Here is an 18,369-nt window from a genome sequence, read left to right on the forward strand (position 1 = left end):
CACACCACTAACCACCAATTTCCAATCCAAAAAGGACCCATTTATCCCGACTCTCTGCTTTGTTAGCCAGCCAATTCTCTATCCATGCTAATACATTTCCTCTGACTCCGCATACCTTTATCCTCTGCAGTAACCTTTTGTGTGGCACCTTATCGAATGCCTACCAAGAAAAACACATTTCCTGAAAAAAAGTATTCTCCTGAATTAAAATTGAATTTCCTTGTCTGTTTTTTTCTCGCACCAGCTTCCCTGGGGCTCAGGCTTTGAACAGTGAACCCTTGCTGAGCCCAGTCCTCGCCCCCTGGAAGGGCCAATGAAAGGAGCGAGGGGAATGGACCTGCAGTCACCGAGTCAACCTGAGCGGGCCGCCCAGAGCCCGCCCCTCCCGCCGCATATTGGTGCGCGCAGAGCCTGATCGACGACTGTGACTGACGGCTGGGGCCGCTGATTGGATGCCGCACATATCGCTCACCGGCTCCGCTGGGCCGAGCCAGCCCTGGAAAGGGGGCGGCCGTTGTTCTGGTGGTGGTGGTTGCATCGCGTTGTGTTTGAGCTGGGGTGGAAGCAGCGAGGAACCATGCCCAAAATGGCTCACCAGAGAACACATTTAATGTTGGAGAATTACATTGGAGGGAAATTTGTGCCGTGCTGTAGACACCTAGATTCCTACGATCCTTCCTCCGGAGATGTGTACTGCAGAGTGCCAGACAGTGGTAAGGAGGAGGTGAGACTGGTCCAGCGCAGAGAATACAGTATGTCTGTCAGCTCAGATAAATTTATAATAACATTATTTCATTCTAATGGCAAATAGAATAATCCCCCGAAGTTGGTGACAAAATGATTTCAATCTGCCTCTGTGCAGGGTATATTGTAGTTCAGATATTAACCTGATTATTGATTTTTGTAGCATACACGCTATTATATTTAAAGTATCTCCCCAGGAGGTGTTGAGTCTATTCTAATGCAACGTATAGCATTAAATATTGATTATTAACTTAAATAAAACACTGCTTCAGTTGGTATTGAGGAGGAGGCCGAGGTCCATCCAGTATGAGTGTGTAGCTATTTTTAAATAGTAACCTTGTTATTACAGTAATGGTGTATCCAAATGGTCTATGCAAAAACAATAACTGAGACTAAGAGTCTGGTTGAATATTAAGTTTGTATTAAAGAGCTTCTAAAACATGTTACAATTGAGGGAGCATAAATTACAAATTAAATATTACATTAAAAAATGGTAAGATAATCAGCCTGATTCTGAGAGCATGACAAAGGGTCTGAAATCTTGTTCCAGATAAGCATCTGCTGGCTTTGTACTTGAGACTTGTCAGTCAATGCTGTCATCTGAGATAGGGAGGAAAAGAAAACTAGCTGGTGGGGGAGAACCTCTCTGTAACACTCACACGTGCTTTCTGGTGTGTTGATCAAGGAATGGCATTGACGATAATTGTGGCGCTGTCTATCAGTTGCATTGTGACCAAGGATAATGTAGATGGAGACCATTAATATGAATCCCTTGCCCAGAGCCATAAATCTGAATCTCAGCTTTGACGGCTTTCAGCATTCCACAGTCAGATTGCTGGATGAGTGACTGAGTGACAGACAAAAGGCCCGCTGGACTAGACCCAACCTGCCATCAGACAAAAGGCAAAGTAACATTGATGTTAGCGATGGAGAAAAGGGTGACTGTGGCCAAGAGAAGACAGTGGTAGAGATATAAAGGAAAATAATGTTTATTGTAATGTAGGAACGAAGGACTGGAACCAAACAGTTTAAAACAGGAATTTCTACAAGTGGCAAGTTCGGACATTGGGGCAGTATGAACTCTTCTGATTCTGCTTCATATCTGTGGTCAGGAAGTGCTGCAACACTTACCACATTTACCAATTCTAAAGACATACTTCAACTTATTATGGGATATCATGTGTTACCATGGTTTGGGCCATGATTTTAAAGGATTATAGTTTTGACAAATAATGTATCTATCTGTGAAATGGTACATCATTTAAACCATATGCTGTGATGATATGTAAATTAAAGCAGGATAAAAGTGTCCAGAAACCACACCTCATCTTCCACTGCCAATTTGGAATTAATATGTAACTTTTATATAAATTGGGAAAAGGAAACATCTCGGCCATGAGAAAGAAAGATAGGAACAAGAGTGATTGACATAACTTTGATTCCAAGCAAAACTAAAACTGTTCCAGTAAGTGGAGCAACAATCAGATTGTAAACATCGTTTAAGTTATATTCACTACATAACTCAAAGTACACATGAATATCTGCAAGAATAAAATGTTGAAGTAGTACTATATAAGTCAGTGCCAGATAAAAGCTTAAAATATGAGCTATATTTATGTAGCTAGAGCATTAATTGTGAGGGAGTTAAATGCTAATATTTGAATGGCAGATTGCAGTCACACTGAGTACATGTGATTATTGACAGATTTCACATGTTACTGGCAGAAGAGCTTTGGGAGAAATCCTCAATCAAGATGCTGTTCACAGGGTCAGGATGGCCCTGTGCATTAGCATCAAATGATGCTCCTTTATTCCTCTCCTGGAATTCCACTGCTGACTATATGGAGGTCAGAGTGGTGACACACTGGTGGGGTAAAGAAGATTAATAGAGAATTATAGATTGAGAAATGCATGGCGTAACAAGCAGACTGAATGATACAGCTGGACAGTTTGTAAAGTATTTGTGCCCCCACACCTATGCTACACAGTGTCTGCTGTGTGTATCCTGCCTCCAACATTTCTAAGTGCTCCCTCCTACTTGTGGTAGAGGATGAGCCAGCACTTGTAAACACTGCTCTGTGTATCACGTGCAGGCCATGGAGAGGATGCCTTCAAAGAAGAGATCGCCTCCCTCCTTATAATTGTAGACTTCCATGTTTGTTCAGCCTATATGGTTTCCTCAGCGAAAGAAGCTGTCCTTGCATTTATCAGACTCCTTCTCTCAGATCTTCTTCTTGTCTTGACATAAGGACATCAATGTGGAAGAATCATTTGCTGAGATGTAGGGACAATATTTTGCTTAGTTGGACTATACCTAAATACCGACTATATCACAAGAAGATTTTACAGGAATGTTAAATTTGAGAAAGCTGACTCTTATGCAGATCTTAAAAATGACTTATGCAGATCTTAAAAACTAATGGACAAGAACATTTACATGTAGTTTGAAGGTGTTGTATGTAATTTCAAAATAAATGTTTTATATTTAATGCTAATAGATGAGCCTGTAGTCCCAAAGAAATAGAACATAGGATTTCTATTTCCTATTTTCTATGTTTTTATGGGGTACTGAAGTTGTATGTTCAGCCATGAATTCATTGAATGGCGGTGCAGGCTCGAAGGGCCGAATGGCCTACTCCTGCACCTATTTTCGATGTTTCTATTTAAGCAAATAGTATAAAACTGACTGGAATCACTGGAATCAGAAATTTGTATGAGGTTCACATTTCACAAAGTACTGACACCTTTTGCGGTGGCCTTGTCCTGATCTGTTTTTGCATATCACTGTGCTGAATTGTAGGTTTTTTTTGGTTTAAGAGTGACATTTTTTGTCTAGTGCTACATGGTAAATCTAAATGCATTTTTTTACAACTTGTAATCTTCCAGTTGGTTTGAAAATCTTTTGATTTTTTGGCAATAATTTAGAAACCAGAATGATCACACTCAACGATGGCCACAGTTGTTTGTGTCCAGGAATACACTTTGTCATTCTGTAAATTATTCTACAAGGAAACATAAAGCCATGAAAGAGAATTCAGCTTGCCACAGTGTCGTTGTCATGGGAGTCATTTTTCTGTTTACGAACTGTATGAAGTGGAGAAGGTTTGTCCTTTATCTACAAATCTCGGCATTCTGGTGGTTGAGGTGACCATTGTGAGTTATTACAATTAAATGCTTACTTTGCCCAATGGTAAATTTTATGCAGCCATGGTTGATGATTTCTTGAAGAATATGGACAGATCTTTTTCCCTTAAACCCAATGCAAAATTTGCTAGGTACATTTCTGCCAGAATCCTAGATGATAACTCCAGTATTGGCCAGGGATTGCAAGTACTAACTATCCAAATATACTACACATCTTGCAATCTTTGCAGTGATTTCTGCTTTACAGCCATGAGAGATCATAATGTAGCAGCAACCAAACCACTATTGGATCAGCATTTGGCATTGAATATGGGAGCACCAGATGAAGATAGATTTGAACTGCTTGAGCTTTGCACCGATACAATAGCAATTGATGACAACCAACTTAAACTTTAAAATTGAAGCATTAAAAAGTTCCCAGGGGTCTATTGATCCACATTTAAATTTTCAATGTCAGAAAAGAGCTGACTGTCACATCGCTGTCTTCTAAGATTAGATAGTAACAAGCAGTCAGAGGTGAATGCAGTTATGTGCACATGTGAAGAGCCTTGCCTTTTATTGACTGTAGAGTAGTATAAACTGGCAATATAACTCTGATGTCCTTCACACAGTCTAAAAGCAGGTGATAGTGTCATCAGGTACCTGTAGCATAACTTCAGTAACATTTACAATTAATGTCAGCTGTGGCTCAGTTGGTAACACTGTTGTCTTTGAGTCGGGAGGTTGTGAGTTCAAGCCCCACTCCAGAGACTTGAGCAAAATAAATCTAGGCTAAAACTGCAGTGCTGTACTGTCAGAGGTGCTGTCTTTTAGATGAGACATTAAACCGAGGCCCCGTCTGTTCCCTCAGTTGGCACTATTTCGAAAAAGATCAGGGGAGTTATCCGTGGTTTCTTTCCAATATTTATCCCTCAACCAACATAACAAAAATACAGATTATTTGGTCATTATCACATTGCTGTTTGTGGGAGCTTGCTGTATGTAAATTGGCTGCCACGTTCCCTACATTACTCCAGTGACTATACTTCAAAAATACTTAATTGGTCGGAGGTCATGAAAGGCGCTATATAAATGCAAGTCTTGCCTTTTCTTTACAACAATCACAAATTGCATTTATATAACACCTTTAACATAGAAAAATATTTCAAAATGCTTTATATAGACATAATCAGACAAAACTGGATATTGAGTCAAAGAAAAAGATAGAAGGGGTAACCAAAGATTTGGTCAAAGAGTTGGGTTTTAAGGAGGCTCTTAAAGGAGAAGGTGGAGGTGGAGGGGTTTATAGTTTAGCATGGTGTTGGGCCTAAAGGGCTGAAGGCAAGGCCCCCAGTGATGGAGTAGAAGGAGTAGGGATGCACAAGAGACCAGATTTGAAGGAACAGGTTATGCAAGGACAGGTGGCGGTGTGGGGCTTGTAAGGCTGGAGGTGGTTGCAGAGATTGGGAGGGGATGAGGGGATGTAACCATGAGGATGTGAATTTGAAATTAGAGGTATTGGACTGAGAGTCAATGCAGGTTAGCAAGAATAAGAATGCGGGAGACCAGGACTTGCTGTGGGTTAGGTAGTGGGCAGCACTGCTTTGGATGAGCTGTAGTTTGCGGAGTAGGGAGGATGGAAGTCAACCAGTAGAGCATTGGAATAGTTGAATGTGGAGATGGCAAAAGCATGGATGAGGGCTTCAAGAGCAGATAGGTGAGGTAGAGGCAGATACGGGCCCTCTCCCTGCCAACTGTCTGAGGCTGAACCAGACTTTTCGCAAATTTGGTATCATATTTGACCTCGAGATGAGCTTTCAACTGCATATCCGCAGCCATTACTAAGTCCGCCTATTTCCACCTCTGTAGCATCGCCCGACTCCACCCCTGCCTCAGCTCACCTGCTGCAATAACCCAAATCCATGCCTCCGTTACCTCTAGACTTGACCATTCCAAAGCACTCCTAGTCGGCCTCCCATGTTCTACCCTCCGTAAACTTGAGGTCATCTAAATCTCTGCTGTCCCTGTCCTAATTCGCACCAAGACCCATCGCCCCTGTACTCGCTGACCTACATCAGCTCCCGATTAAGCAACGCCTCGATTTTAAAATTCACATCATTGTTTTCAAATCCCTCCATGGTCTCGCCCCTCCCTATGTCTGTAATCTCCTCCCATCCTAGAACCCTCAGATATCTGTGCTTCTTCAATTCTGGCATCTTGAGCATCCCCGATTTCAATCACTCCACCATTGGCGACGTGTCTTCAGCTGCCAAGGCCCTAAGCTCTGTAATTTCCTCCCTAAACCTCTCTGCCTCTCTATCTCTCTTTCCACCTTTAAGACGCTGCTTCAAACCTACCTCTCATCTGCCCTAAATTCTTTATGTGGCTCGGTGTCAAATTTTGTTTGATAACACTCCTGCAAAGTGCTTTGGGATGTTTTACTACATTAAAGGCACTAGATAAGTACAAGTTGTTGTTGTTGTTGCTGCTACGGAGGTGGAAATAGGTCTTAATGAGGTGGAGAGGATATAGTGTTGGAAGCTCGGGGTTGAATAGGACATAGGTTGTAAAACAGTGTCTGGGGATGGAAATAGAATCAATGGCAAGGATACAGAATATGTTGTGGGGGCCAAAGCTGATGGCTTAATTGAAGAAATTTGTGGCTTATCCAAGACTGGGTCGGACAAGCAATGTGACAGCACATAGACAGTGGAAGGGTTGTGACAGGGTGGAGAGTTAGAATTGGGTGTTATCAGCATACATATGGAAGCTAATCTCACATCTTCAAATGATTTTGCAAAGAGGCAACATGTAGGGTCGGGGATAGATTCTTGAGTCACTTGACTGGTAATGGTCAAGGAGCGGGAAAAGTCGCTCTGGCTAAAATTCGAGAGGTAAAAGTGGAACGAAGTGAGGGCAATCTCTCTGAGCTGGTCAGTGAAGGAGAAGCATTGTGTGGTGGAATGTGTCAACGCCTGCAGAGAGAATAAAGAGGAAAAATGCATATTTGTGACTTTGATTAGGGTCATTTCAGTGCTATGGCAGGGGTGGAAACCTAAATGGAGAGTTACAAACATGGAGCTGTGGGAAAGATAGGTGCAGATTTGGGAGGCAACAGTATATTCAAGGACTTTGGAGCGGAAAGGGAAGTTGAATATGCATCATTGGTTTGCAAGGTCAGAGAGTTGAGGTTGAGTTTTTTGAGTAGACGATTGATGACGATGGTTTTGAAATGGAGATGGGCAGTACCTGAGGAGGGGGAACTATTTACAATGTCAGCGAGCATAGGAGCCAGGAAGGAAACATAAGAACATAAGAACATAAGAATTAGGAACAGGAGTAGGCCATCTAGCTCCTCGAGCCTGCTCCGCCACTCAACAAGATCATGGCTGATCTGGCCGTGGACTCAGCTCCACTTACCCGCCCGCTCCCCGTAACCCTTAATTCCCTTATTGGTTAAAAATCTATCTATCTGTGATTTGAATACATTCAATGAGCTAGCCTCAACTACTTTCCTGGGCAGAGAATTCCACAGATTCACAACCCTCTGGGAGAAGAAATTCCTTCTCAACTCGGTTTTAAATTGGCTCCCCCGTATTTGAGGCTGTGCCCCCTAGTTCTAGTCTCCCCAACCAGTGGAAACAACCTCTCTGCCTCTATCTTGTCTATCCCTTTCATTATTTTAAATGTTTCTGTAAGATCACCCCTCATCCTTCTGAACTCCAACGAGTAAAGACCCAGTCTACTCAACCTATCATCATAAGGTAACCCCCTCATCTCCGGAATCAGCCTAGTGAATCGGTGTTCAGTGGTTTAGTGGGAATGGGTTCAAGGGAGCAGGAGGTGCATTTCATGGACAGTTGAGCTCAGAGATGGTCTCAATCCTAGTGATAAAAAGTTCATAAGCTCCTCGCACTACTTGTTGGAGGTGAGGATGGATGGGACGGTGGGGAGGAGTTTAGGTAGACCGTTGGTAGTGGAGAAAAGAATCCGGGGGTTATCTTTGTTCTCCAGATGATCCCAGAGTAGTGCGTGGTTGGAATCTTGGGGGTTCAGCTGATGAACATACCTTTTCAGTGTTAGTGGCTATTGGATGTCATCGGAACCTCTCAATTAAATTAATTGCCTTGTAATTCCCTACCAACTACCCATATTATGGATTCTGAACCACGTTATAACAAATGACTGGTATAACACTCTCGTTTCCCACCCCTTGCTAACTTATTAAAATAAAGTCTGAAACTAAATTTGAATTCTGAGTTAGCGGTAACTTCAAATGTATTTTGTAAACATAATATACTCTTCAACATGATTGAGTGAAAAGTAAAATAAAGCAACAGGTTTTCATTATATACTCAGTAATCCTGTCTGAAAATAGGGGACTAAAATTGGCCCCCGCCCGAAACGGGACGCACCCTCCGTTTTTTTAAAGTTTTGCTCCGCCGCAATCCATGCCATCGATATTCGGCACTTTGAAGATTTTTTTTGGCTCGGGGTGGAAGTTGTGGTGGCTGAGGGGCGGAAGTGCCCTTGGAGCAGGTCCCGACCAGTCATTAGTGCGTCGCGTAGCGCTGGTATGTAACAATGTCCCTCCCCTTCAGTTAAAGGGGAGGGCCGCTGCGAGCTCTGCATAATTTTCACATCGGTTCACTGGGCCACCAGGGAGGGTTTTGGATGGACCAGCGGCCTGGCATCCAAGAGGGGGTACAAGGCTGCCTGTTGGCGGCCCGGCCGAACCCGGGGCGCGTAATTTGCGGGCCGACCTGGCAGTCAGCCAACAATAAAAAATAAAATGGCATCGCTGGCAGCGCCACTTCCCCTTTAAGGGCGGCCATGCCGCCGACCAACAAGAAGTGCACCGACAAAAAAAGCAGTCGGGGGCACCGACCGGCGGCGGCACCACTCCCGTGGGACAATTTCAGGAAGAAGTCGCCACCGGTCAGTAAGGGGTTGGCGCGTGCACGGCGCGGCGGGAAGACGGGCGGAGCGGTCCCCTACACCGCTCTGACCCTGAGGAAGGACAGTGTTTAAAATGGCGGCCCCTCTAGGGAGACTCGGCAGCCATTCCATGCCACCCCGTGAACGCCGCGTTCAGGTGGCCAGTGGCCTTATCGGAAGGGGCAATTTCGGCCCCTTGTTCTCTCAAACTGTTGTGTCATAAAAAATAAATCACTAAATCAGTCAAAAGTGTTATGCAATCTAAATATCGCAAGATCTTTTTGCTGCATTATCAACAACCTTTTATACTCTGAGCTGACCATATATATTTAACTATGCACCCTGAGGTAATGATTAATTACAAAGTATTGTCACGGTACAAAGGGCTTCTCCTTTGTTGATTTCAGTAACTAATATGTCCTTACTATACAGTACAAATGCACATAAGGCCCATACTAGAGAGAAGGTCACTCTGTGACCAGTAACTTTTATTAGCCAGCACTGAAGTGGAGAAGATGGGTGCAACTTCCCTTTTTATACCTGAAAATCCGGGTTAGGAGTGTCTCCTACAAGTTCACCACCTAGTGGTCAGTGTTCTCAAGGTGTACAACTTAGGTCAGTTTATACACGGATGACAATGACAATTGAATACATGACATCACCTTCCCCCCAAAGTCTATTGGGATCATAGGTTAAGTCTCTCTGGTGGTTTACGCTCCCTTGTAGAGCGCCTGAGTTGGGGCTCCGGTTGTTGGGCGCTGGCCTGAGTGTCTGCTATTTGCGGTGCCTCAGGCCTGTCCGGACTGCCCACAGTGACTGGGCTCTCTCCACTTGGTTCCGATGTTCGGTCACCTGTGGTGGAGTGAACTCTACGTCGTGTTCTTCCTCTGCTTCTTCTATGGGGTTGCTGAACCTCCTTTTTGTTTGATCCACGTGTTTGCGGCAGTTTTGTCGATTGGTAAGTTTAACTACCAGAATCCAATTCCCTTCTTTGGCAACCACAGTGCCTGCGAGCCATTTGGGCCCTGCAGCGTAGTTGAGGACAAAGACAGAGTCATTGACATCAATACATCGCGCCCTCGCATTCGTGTCATGGTAGTCACGTTGTGACCAGCGCCTGCTCTTAACAATTTCTTTCATAGTGGGGTGTATAAGGGATAACCTGGTTTTGAGCTTCCTTTTCATTAGCAGCTCTGCGGGTGGAACCCCTGTGAGCGAGTGTGGTCGGGATCTATTGGCCAACAGGATGCGTGATAAGCGGCATTGTAGGGAACCCCCTTGGATTCTGAGCATCCCCTGTTTGATTATCTGCACTGCTCGTTCCGCCTGGCCGTTTGAGGCCGGCTTGAACGGTGCCGTTCTGACATGGTTGATTCCATTGCCTGCCATGAAGTCCTGGAATTCAATGCTTGTAAAGCACGGGCCATTGTCGCTGACCAAGACATCTGGTAGACCATGGGCGGCGAACATTGCCCGTAGACTTTCTACCATGGCAGAGGATGTACTTGAATTGAGAATGTCACATTCGATCCATTTGGAGTAGGCGTCTACTACAACCAAAAACATTTTTCCCATGGAAGGACCTGCGTAATCCACATGGATGCGTGACCATGGCTTGGCGGGCCAGGACCAGGGGCTAAGGGGGGCTTCCCTGGGCGTATTGCCCAACTGGGCACACGTGTTGCACCTGCGAACACAAAGTTCCAGGTCTGCATCTATCCCTGGCCACCAAACGTGTGACCTGGCAATTGCCTTCATCATGACAATGCCCGGGTGCTCATTGTGGAATTCTCGGATGAATGCCTCTCTGCCCATCTGGGGCATGACAACTCGGTTTCCCCATAGTAGGCAATCGTCCTGAATCGAGAGTTCATTCTTGCGCCTGTGAAATGGTTTAAATTCCTCAGGGCATGCCCCATACGTGGCTGCCCAGTCCCCATTCAGGACACATTTCTTGACTAAAGACAGTAGCAGGTCTTTATTTGTCCAGACTTTGATCTGACGCGCTGTCACAGGTGAGCCTTCGCTTTCGAAAGCTTCAACAACCATGACCATCTCAGAAGCATGCTCAGTTGCCGCCTCGATGGTGGCTAGTGGGAGCCTGCTGAGTGCATCGGCGCAGTTTTCAGTGCCCGGTCTGTGCTGAATTGTATAGTCATAGGCGGCTAACGTGAGTGCCCACCTCTGTATGCGGGCCGACGCATTTGCATTTATGGCCTTGTTGTCGGCTAAAAGGGACATTAGGAGTTTGTGATCTGTCTCCAGCTCAAATTTCCTGCCAAACAGGTACTGGTGCATTTTTTTTACATCATATACACATGCAAGCGCTTCCTTTTCTACCATCCCGTAGCTCCTTTCTGCCTGGGACAGACTTCTGGAGGCATAAGCTACCGGCTGTAACTGACCATTGGCATTGACATGCTGCAACACACACCCGATCCCATAGGACGACGCATCGCACGTTAACACAAGTTTCTTACATGGGTCATATAACGTTAACAGATTGTTGGAGCATAACAAATTGCGTGCTCTATCAAAAGCCCTTTCCTGGCTGTCCCCCCAGATCCATTCGCGACCTTTGCGTAGGAGCACATGTAGCGGCTCTAACAGCGTGCTTAATTTGGGAAGAAAGTTACCAAAATAGTTCAGGAACCCCAGGAACGAATGCAGTTCCGTCATGTTATGGGCGCTGGGTGCTCTCTGGAGCGCTTCCGTTTTGGACGCAGTAGATCGGATCCCGTCTGCTGTTACCCTCATCCCCAGGAATTCTACCTCTGGAGCTAGGAAGACATACTTCGCCTTTTTCAGTGACAGCACCTCCTCCAAATTGTGGAGGTGTTCTTCAGTATCGCAACCCGTGATGAGGATGTCGTCTTGAAAAACCACCGTCCTTGGAATCGACTTGAAACTTTCCATGTTTCGTTGAAAGATCGCGGCGGCCGAGCGAATCCCGAACGGACATCTGTTGTACTCAAACAACCCCTTGTGTGTCGTGATGGTGGTCAGCTTCTTCGACTCATTCGCCAGCTCCTGGGTCATGTAAGCTGAGGTCAGGTCCAATTTTGAAAAAAGTTTGCCATCAGATAGCGTCGCAAAGAGGTCCTCCGCTCTCGGTAGCGGGTACTGGTCTTGGAGTGACACCCGATTGATGGTGGCCTTATAATCACCACATATCCTGACCGACCCATCGGCCTTGAGCACCGGCACAATCGGGCTCGCCCAGTCACTGAATTCAACTGGCGAGATGATGCCTTCCCTCAGCAGGCGGTCCAATTCGCATTCTATCTTTTCCCGCATCACGTAAGGCACCGCTCTGGCCTTGTGGTGTACTGGCCTGACGTCCGGGTTTATGTGAATCACTACCTTGGTCTCCATGAAAGTGCCAATGCCAGGTTGGAATAGTGAGTCAAATTTGTCCAGGACCTGTGAGCATGATACTCGCTCCACAGAAGAAATTGCATTGACATCGCCCCATTTCCAGTTCATGACAGCAAGCCAACTCCTCCCCAGCAGTGCTGGACCGTCCCCCGGGACAATCCAGAGTGGCAACCTGTTCTCCGAATCTTTGTGGGTCACGACTACCGTGGCGCTGCCTAGCACCGGAATGATCTCCTTTGTATATGTCCGTAGCTGTGCGTCAATCAGCAATAATTTTGGCCTCCTGGCCTTGGACGCCCACAACTTGTCGAACTGTTTGATACTCATCAGGGACTGGCTGGCCCCCGTGTCTAGCTCCATTGATACTGGGGTGCCATTGAAGAGCACTTTCATATTATCAGTGGCGTCCTGGTGTATGAACTGTATATGTGCTCCACATGAACTCGCTGAACTTCAACTTCCAGCGATTTCCCCCAGTGTCCATTTGGCCTCGTAGGGCTTACTTCGGGCCCGTCCTCCTCGTACATCAACCTGGCTGCAGGCTTCCTGCACATACGCGCCAAGCGACCGCTGACATTGCAGTTTCTGCAGGTATATTGCTGATACCTGCAAGCTCTAGCTGTGTGTTTGCCTCCACACCTCCAACATGAGCCATTGTTGGAAACAAAACGTCCATTACCAGTCGATCGTTTCTGACTGTCTCTGTAACTGTCCTTAAGCGCACCATTAACAGGTGTTGATGGCCCCATTACTGGCCGCATTGTCCCTTGCGATGGCATGAATCGCCGTTCAGCTAGCCATTGTCTCTGTTGAATTCCCCTTTTGGGTTCGACTACATGCTGGGGCATGTCCGATTGCCGCTGTCTGCCTAGAGAACTGTGTATTGCGTTAACAATGTTGACTCCCTGGTCGTTTGCTGCATTTCAGCCAAGAATTTTGTCATACATCATTCTGGTCTCTTCCTCCCCTGAGATAAATGTCTGGGCCATCAAAGCCGCCGCTTCGAAGATCAAGTCTTTGGTCTCAATCAGTTTCCTGAAAACCCCAGCGTGCCCGATGCCCTCAATAAAAAAGTCTCGCAGCATCTCCGCTCTGCATGTATCTGGGAACTTACATAGGCTCGCCAGTCGCCGGAGGTCTGCCACAAAGTCTGGAATGCTTTGCCCTTCTCGCCGCCGGTGCATGTAAAACCGGTGTCTCGCTATGTGCATGCTGCTCGTCGGTTTAAGATGTTCCTCGATCAACTTACTGAGCTCTTCGAATGTCTTGTCCGCCGGCTTCTCTGGCGCTAGAAGGTCCTTCATCAGGGAGTACGTCCTGGATCCACAAACCGTCAGGAGATGAGCCCTGCGTTTGTCGGCCGAATCCTGTCCCAGCCATTCCTTAGTGACAAAGCTTTGCTGTAGTCTTTCAATAAAATTGTCCCAATCATCACCAACACAGTACCTCTCGTCTGTGCTGCTAGTGGCCATGCTCGGGTGGTTTAAATCCCAGTTTCTCGTTGCCAATAATATGTCCTTACTATACAATATAAATGCACACAAGGCCCATACTAGAGAGAAGGTCACTCTGTGACCAGTTACCTTTATTAGCCAGCACTGAAGTGATGAAGGTGGGTGGAGCTTCCCCTTTTATCCCTGAAAGTCCAGGTTAGGAGTGTCTCCCACAAGTTCACCACCTAGTGGTCAGTGTTCTCACGGTGTATAACTTAGGTCAGTTTATACATGGATTACAATGACAGTTGAATACATGACAGTAACAGTGATCGTTCTGAGTAAGAGATCTTTTAAAGTAAAAGTAACCATTTAAACAACAGACAAACCCAGTGAAATGAGCGCTGCTGCCACAGGCTGGCTGCCTTCATTGTGTATTGTTTTGGACAGGCATTTGCAAAAATAATAAAAAATTTAGGAAGAATTGAGATGTGAACCTCAGTCTGAAATCACTGAAATGTTTCAATTTGTAGTCAACTTGACTCCTTATTCACCTTTTACCAACTTGTCTAGAATTCCAGACAGTTCCTGTTTCAAGCAATTTGGATTTGCATGTGCCTTCAGTAATACAAAAATACCTGTTCAAATCTAAATAATCTCCATAACAGACACTAGCTCTTTTGTTTCTATGCCATGTTTATATAACCAGATAGACATGTGTTACATTGGTAACTATTAAGAGCTAATTTTTAATATTTGTAAAATGTAACATTGAATTTATTTCAGCTCAGTGATTGTTCCTATTGCAAAGTGACAGTGCATCAAGTGCACACATGCCACCCTAGAAAATAAGTAAGAGCTGACCAGCCAGTTCAGAAGAGCTGACACAGCATCCAGAAAGTGATGTCTCAAAAATAGCTCTGATCATTAACCTGTGACATGTGAAGACAAGTAGTTACACATAGGCTTTGTAACTTAAGCCCTGATTGTACCTGGGGCGTACATGAGATGTGCTGGGGCTGAAGCGGGCGACAGGTTCACACAGTCGTGTCGGCGAGATGCCTCGGCCACTTTAACTCCCGGGCCTCATTTAAATTTCGGAATCCTGACTCCCGTTCAAACCCAGCGTCAATGATGTGGAGGCGGGCGGGCAGAATGGGTATTCTGGGCAGTTAGACACCGCAACCAGGGACTAAAACATACGGTCCCTGGCACTAAGGTATGTCATCTGGGTAGAGGGGTCGGAACACAGTTGGGGACGGTGCCCCTCCTGGCCGACGTAAAAAATTATTTTAAAACTGACCTTTTCCATCTCTGGCTTTCCTGGGCGCGTTCAGCACTCAGCGAGAGTCATAGAATCATCGAAGTTTACAGCAAGGAAGGAGGCCATTTCGGCCCAAAACATGTCCACACCGTCCGGCAAGGAGCTATCCAGCCTAATTCCACTTTCCAGCTCTTGGTCCGTAGCCCTGCAGGTTATAGCACTTCAAATGCATATCGAAGTACTTTTTAAATGTGGTGAGGGTTTCTGCCTCTACCACCCTTTCAGGCAGTGAGTTCCAGACTCCCACCACCCTCTGGGTGAAAGAAATTCCCCTCAAATACCCTCTAAACCTCCTACCATTTACTTTAAATCTATGCCCCCTGGTTATTGACCCCTCTGCTAAGGGAAATATGTCCTTCCTATCCACCCTATCCAGGCTCTTCATAATTTTATACACTTCAATCAGGTCTCCCCTCAACCTCCTCTGCTCCAAAGAAAACAACCCCAGCCTATCCAATCTTTCTTCATAGCTAAAATTCTGCAGTCCAGGCAACATCCTTGTAAATCTCGTGGCCTCGAATTCAAGTCACGTCAGGGTCTGAATGACATAATCGGACCCCATCTTTTGAATATTTACGAGGCCATCTTCTGCGTGTGGCAAGGGTCTCACTCACCTCCCAAAATACTCGGCCCCTATTTTAACCCCCATGTGTCCCATTCTCAAGGACCACGAAGGGTTAAAATCGGGGCTTTAATCTTTGGTATACACAACATTGCTTCAAATGTATTGGAGAAAAAAAAATGAAACCTGAAGGGGGAAATACTGATTAAAAAAAAATTGTTCCTGGGATATGGGTGTCATTGGCAAGGCCAGCAATTATTGCCCATCCCTAATTGCCCTTGAAAAGGTGGTGGTGAGCCGCATGCAGGTACAGCAGGCGGTAAAGAAGGCAAATAGCACGTTGGCCTTCATAGCGAGAGGATTTGAGTAAAGGAGCAAGGAGGTGTTACTGCAGTTGTACAGGGCCTTGGTGAGGCCACACCTTGAGTATTGTGTACAGTTTTGGTCTCCTAATCTGAGGAAGGACATTCTTGCTATTGAGGGAGTGCAGTGAAGGTTCACCAGACTGATTCCCGGGATGGCAGGACTGACATATGAAGAAAGACTGAATCGACTAGGCTTATATTCACTGGAATTTAGAAGAATAAGAGGGGATCTCATAGAAACATATAAAATTCTGATGGGATTGGACAGGTTAGCTGCAGGAAGAATGTTCCCGATGTTGGGGAAGTCCAGAACCAGGAGTTACAGTCTAAGGATAAGGGGTAAGCCATTTAGGACCGAGATGAGGAGAAACTTCTTCACCCAGAGAGTGATGAACCTGTGGAATTCTCTACCACAAAAAGTTGTTGAGTCCAGTTCGTTAGATATATTCAGAAGGGAGTTAGATGTGGCCCTTACGGCTAAAGGGATAAAGGGGTATGGAGAGAAAGCAGGAATGGGGTACTGAAGTTGCATGATCAGCCATGATCATATTGAATGGTGGTGCAGGCTCCAAGGGTCGAATGGCCTACTCCTGCAACTATTTTCTATGTTTCTTGAACCGCTGCAGTCCTTGTGGTGAATATCAAGGGGAGATAGTTAGACTCTCGCTTGTTGGAGATGGTCATTGCCTGGTCTTGTGTGGCGCGAATGTTACTTGCCACTTATCAGCCCGAGCCTGAATGGCACCCAGGTCATGCTGCATGCGGGCATGGATAGCTTCATCATCTGAGGAGTTGCGAAGGTACAAAATTGGTAGTTTATATCTATGGGGTTGGGGGACAAATCTATTTTTACACTAATTATGGTGCTCTCTGGTTAATTTTAATGCACTTATACTTCGCTATTGATAGATTTATAATGGAAAAACAATGTGACATTTAGATTTTCAACAGACCAGGGCTTCCCCAAAAGTTACCTAAATAGTTAGTGTTCCACATCCATCTCTCTACCGCAGTTCACAGAGATGCTGTACCCCATTCAACTTTATAGCTTTTCCCAGAGACACTCTTTCCTCCTTCAACAATCCCTGTTCATACTGGCATTCTTTCATTTCCCTCACAATTCAACCTGGTACTCTTCTTCCGCACCCACCCTTCAAGCTAACACTGTCTTCCCTCAATTCACCATAGTTCACTTCTGCCCTTCTCATCTATGGAGCCATGTAAGTTTGCAGTGCAGAGGGAGGTTAATTGTCCCATCATGTCTGTGCCAGCGCTTTGCTAGAGCAATTCAGAACTAACCCACTGCCCTGATCTCATAAACCTGCATCTTCTGTTTCATATGCTTATCGACTCTTCCCTTAAAAATTGCAATGGTCTCTGCCACAGCAATTCCCTGTGGAAAAGCAATCCATGTTCTAACTATAGAACTCAATTCGAGCTAGTTCTTTTCTTCCCCCTCATTCAAGCTGACCCTCTTCACCTCCCCCATTTCAAACTGGTACTCTTTTTCAACTCCAACCCCTCAATTCAAACTGGCACTATTTCTGTGGTATTTCAGACGGGAAACCCGGAAGTAAGGGTTTCTTGGACGTCCTACTGAAATTAACAGCAGGACGCCTTTTAAATTTTTCAGCAGGTTTCCTGCCTGACAGCCTGCCTGATTGACAGGCTGTCTGCCTGTCAGGTGAGAAAGCAGCCAGGATTGGATGCCAGGTAAGTAGGAGATTGCCAGAGGTGGAGGGAGGGGGGGTGGGGGGGGGGGGGGGAAGGCGGGGATGTAGTTGGGGGAAGTCGGAGATCGGGGGAGGTAGCGGGAGTTGGAGATAGGTGGATAGGGGAGGAAGAGATCGGGGCGAGGGGGGGAGTTGGAGATGGCAGGTGGAGGAATAGGAGATCGGAGGTGGGGGGGAGTTAGAGGTTGGGGGGGAGTTGGAGATTGCGGGTGGGGGAGTAGGAGATCAAAGGGGAGTTGGAGATCGGAGGTGGGGGAGAAGAAAATTGTGGGGGGAGTCGGAGATCAGGGCTGGGGGAGTCGGAGGTTGCGGTGGTGGGGAGCGGCTGATCGCGGGGAGTTGCCAGAGATTGGGGGATGGGGGGGGACGATCGGGTTTGAGATTAACTTTTTTTTACCTCCCGCCCACCCCCAATCCGCCTGTCCTTTTTTTACTCTAGATATTTTTAGGGTTCAGCATCATCACCCACTCCCCTAGATCAGTCTTTGCTCTCTGTGTCCCAGACAGCATTTTCACTTGTCAGATATATCTAGGTAAATTTGCCATGTGTACCCAGGGATAGAACAGAAAGCACCACTTTATTTTGGCTTACTGGTTTATCATGTACTCTCACGCAATTCCTTCACTCCAGAAGATGGCAGACTAACACTACAGTCTGTGACTTAGGCTTTTACTGACAAAACAAATGATTAAACAGTTAGGAATAAGTGAGCAATGGCAATGACACAGCAGAGATTTTGTTATTAAACTTAAGTTTTTCATCAAGAAA

At 45.8% G+C, this 18,369-nt stretch overlaps 1 protein-coding gene across 2 annotated transcripts in view; it reads left to right on the top strand.

The window, feature by feature from the left end:
* Nucleotides 1–537: 537 nt before the first annotated feature.
* aldh8a1 (aldehyde dehydrogenase 8 family, member A1) overlaps nucleotides 538–18,369 on the top strand; it is a 63,531-nt gene continuing 45,699 nt past the window's right edge. Inside the window, exon 1 of one of the 2 annotated variants that reach the window (XM_070884504.1) lies at nucleotides 538–724. In XM_070884504.1, coding sequence (XP_070740605.1) covers nucleotides 578–724 — 147 coding nt within the window. In that variant the 5' untranslated portion in view covers nucleotides 538–577. The remainder of the gene's footprint in view (nucleotides 725–18,369) is intronic. The other variant, XM_070884505.1, reaches the window with a different exon arrangement.

The sequence above is a fragment of the Pristiophorus japonicus genome, chromosome 7 (assembly GCF_044704955.1).
Source record: "Pristiophorus japonicus isolate sPriJap1 chromosome 7, sPriJap1.hap1, whole genome shotgun sequence".
NCBI classification, from domain to species: domain Eukaryota; kingdom Metazoa; phylum Chordata; class Chondrichthyes; family Pristiophoridae; genus Pristiophorus; species Pristiophorus japonicus.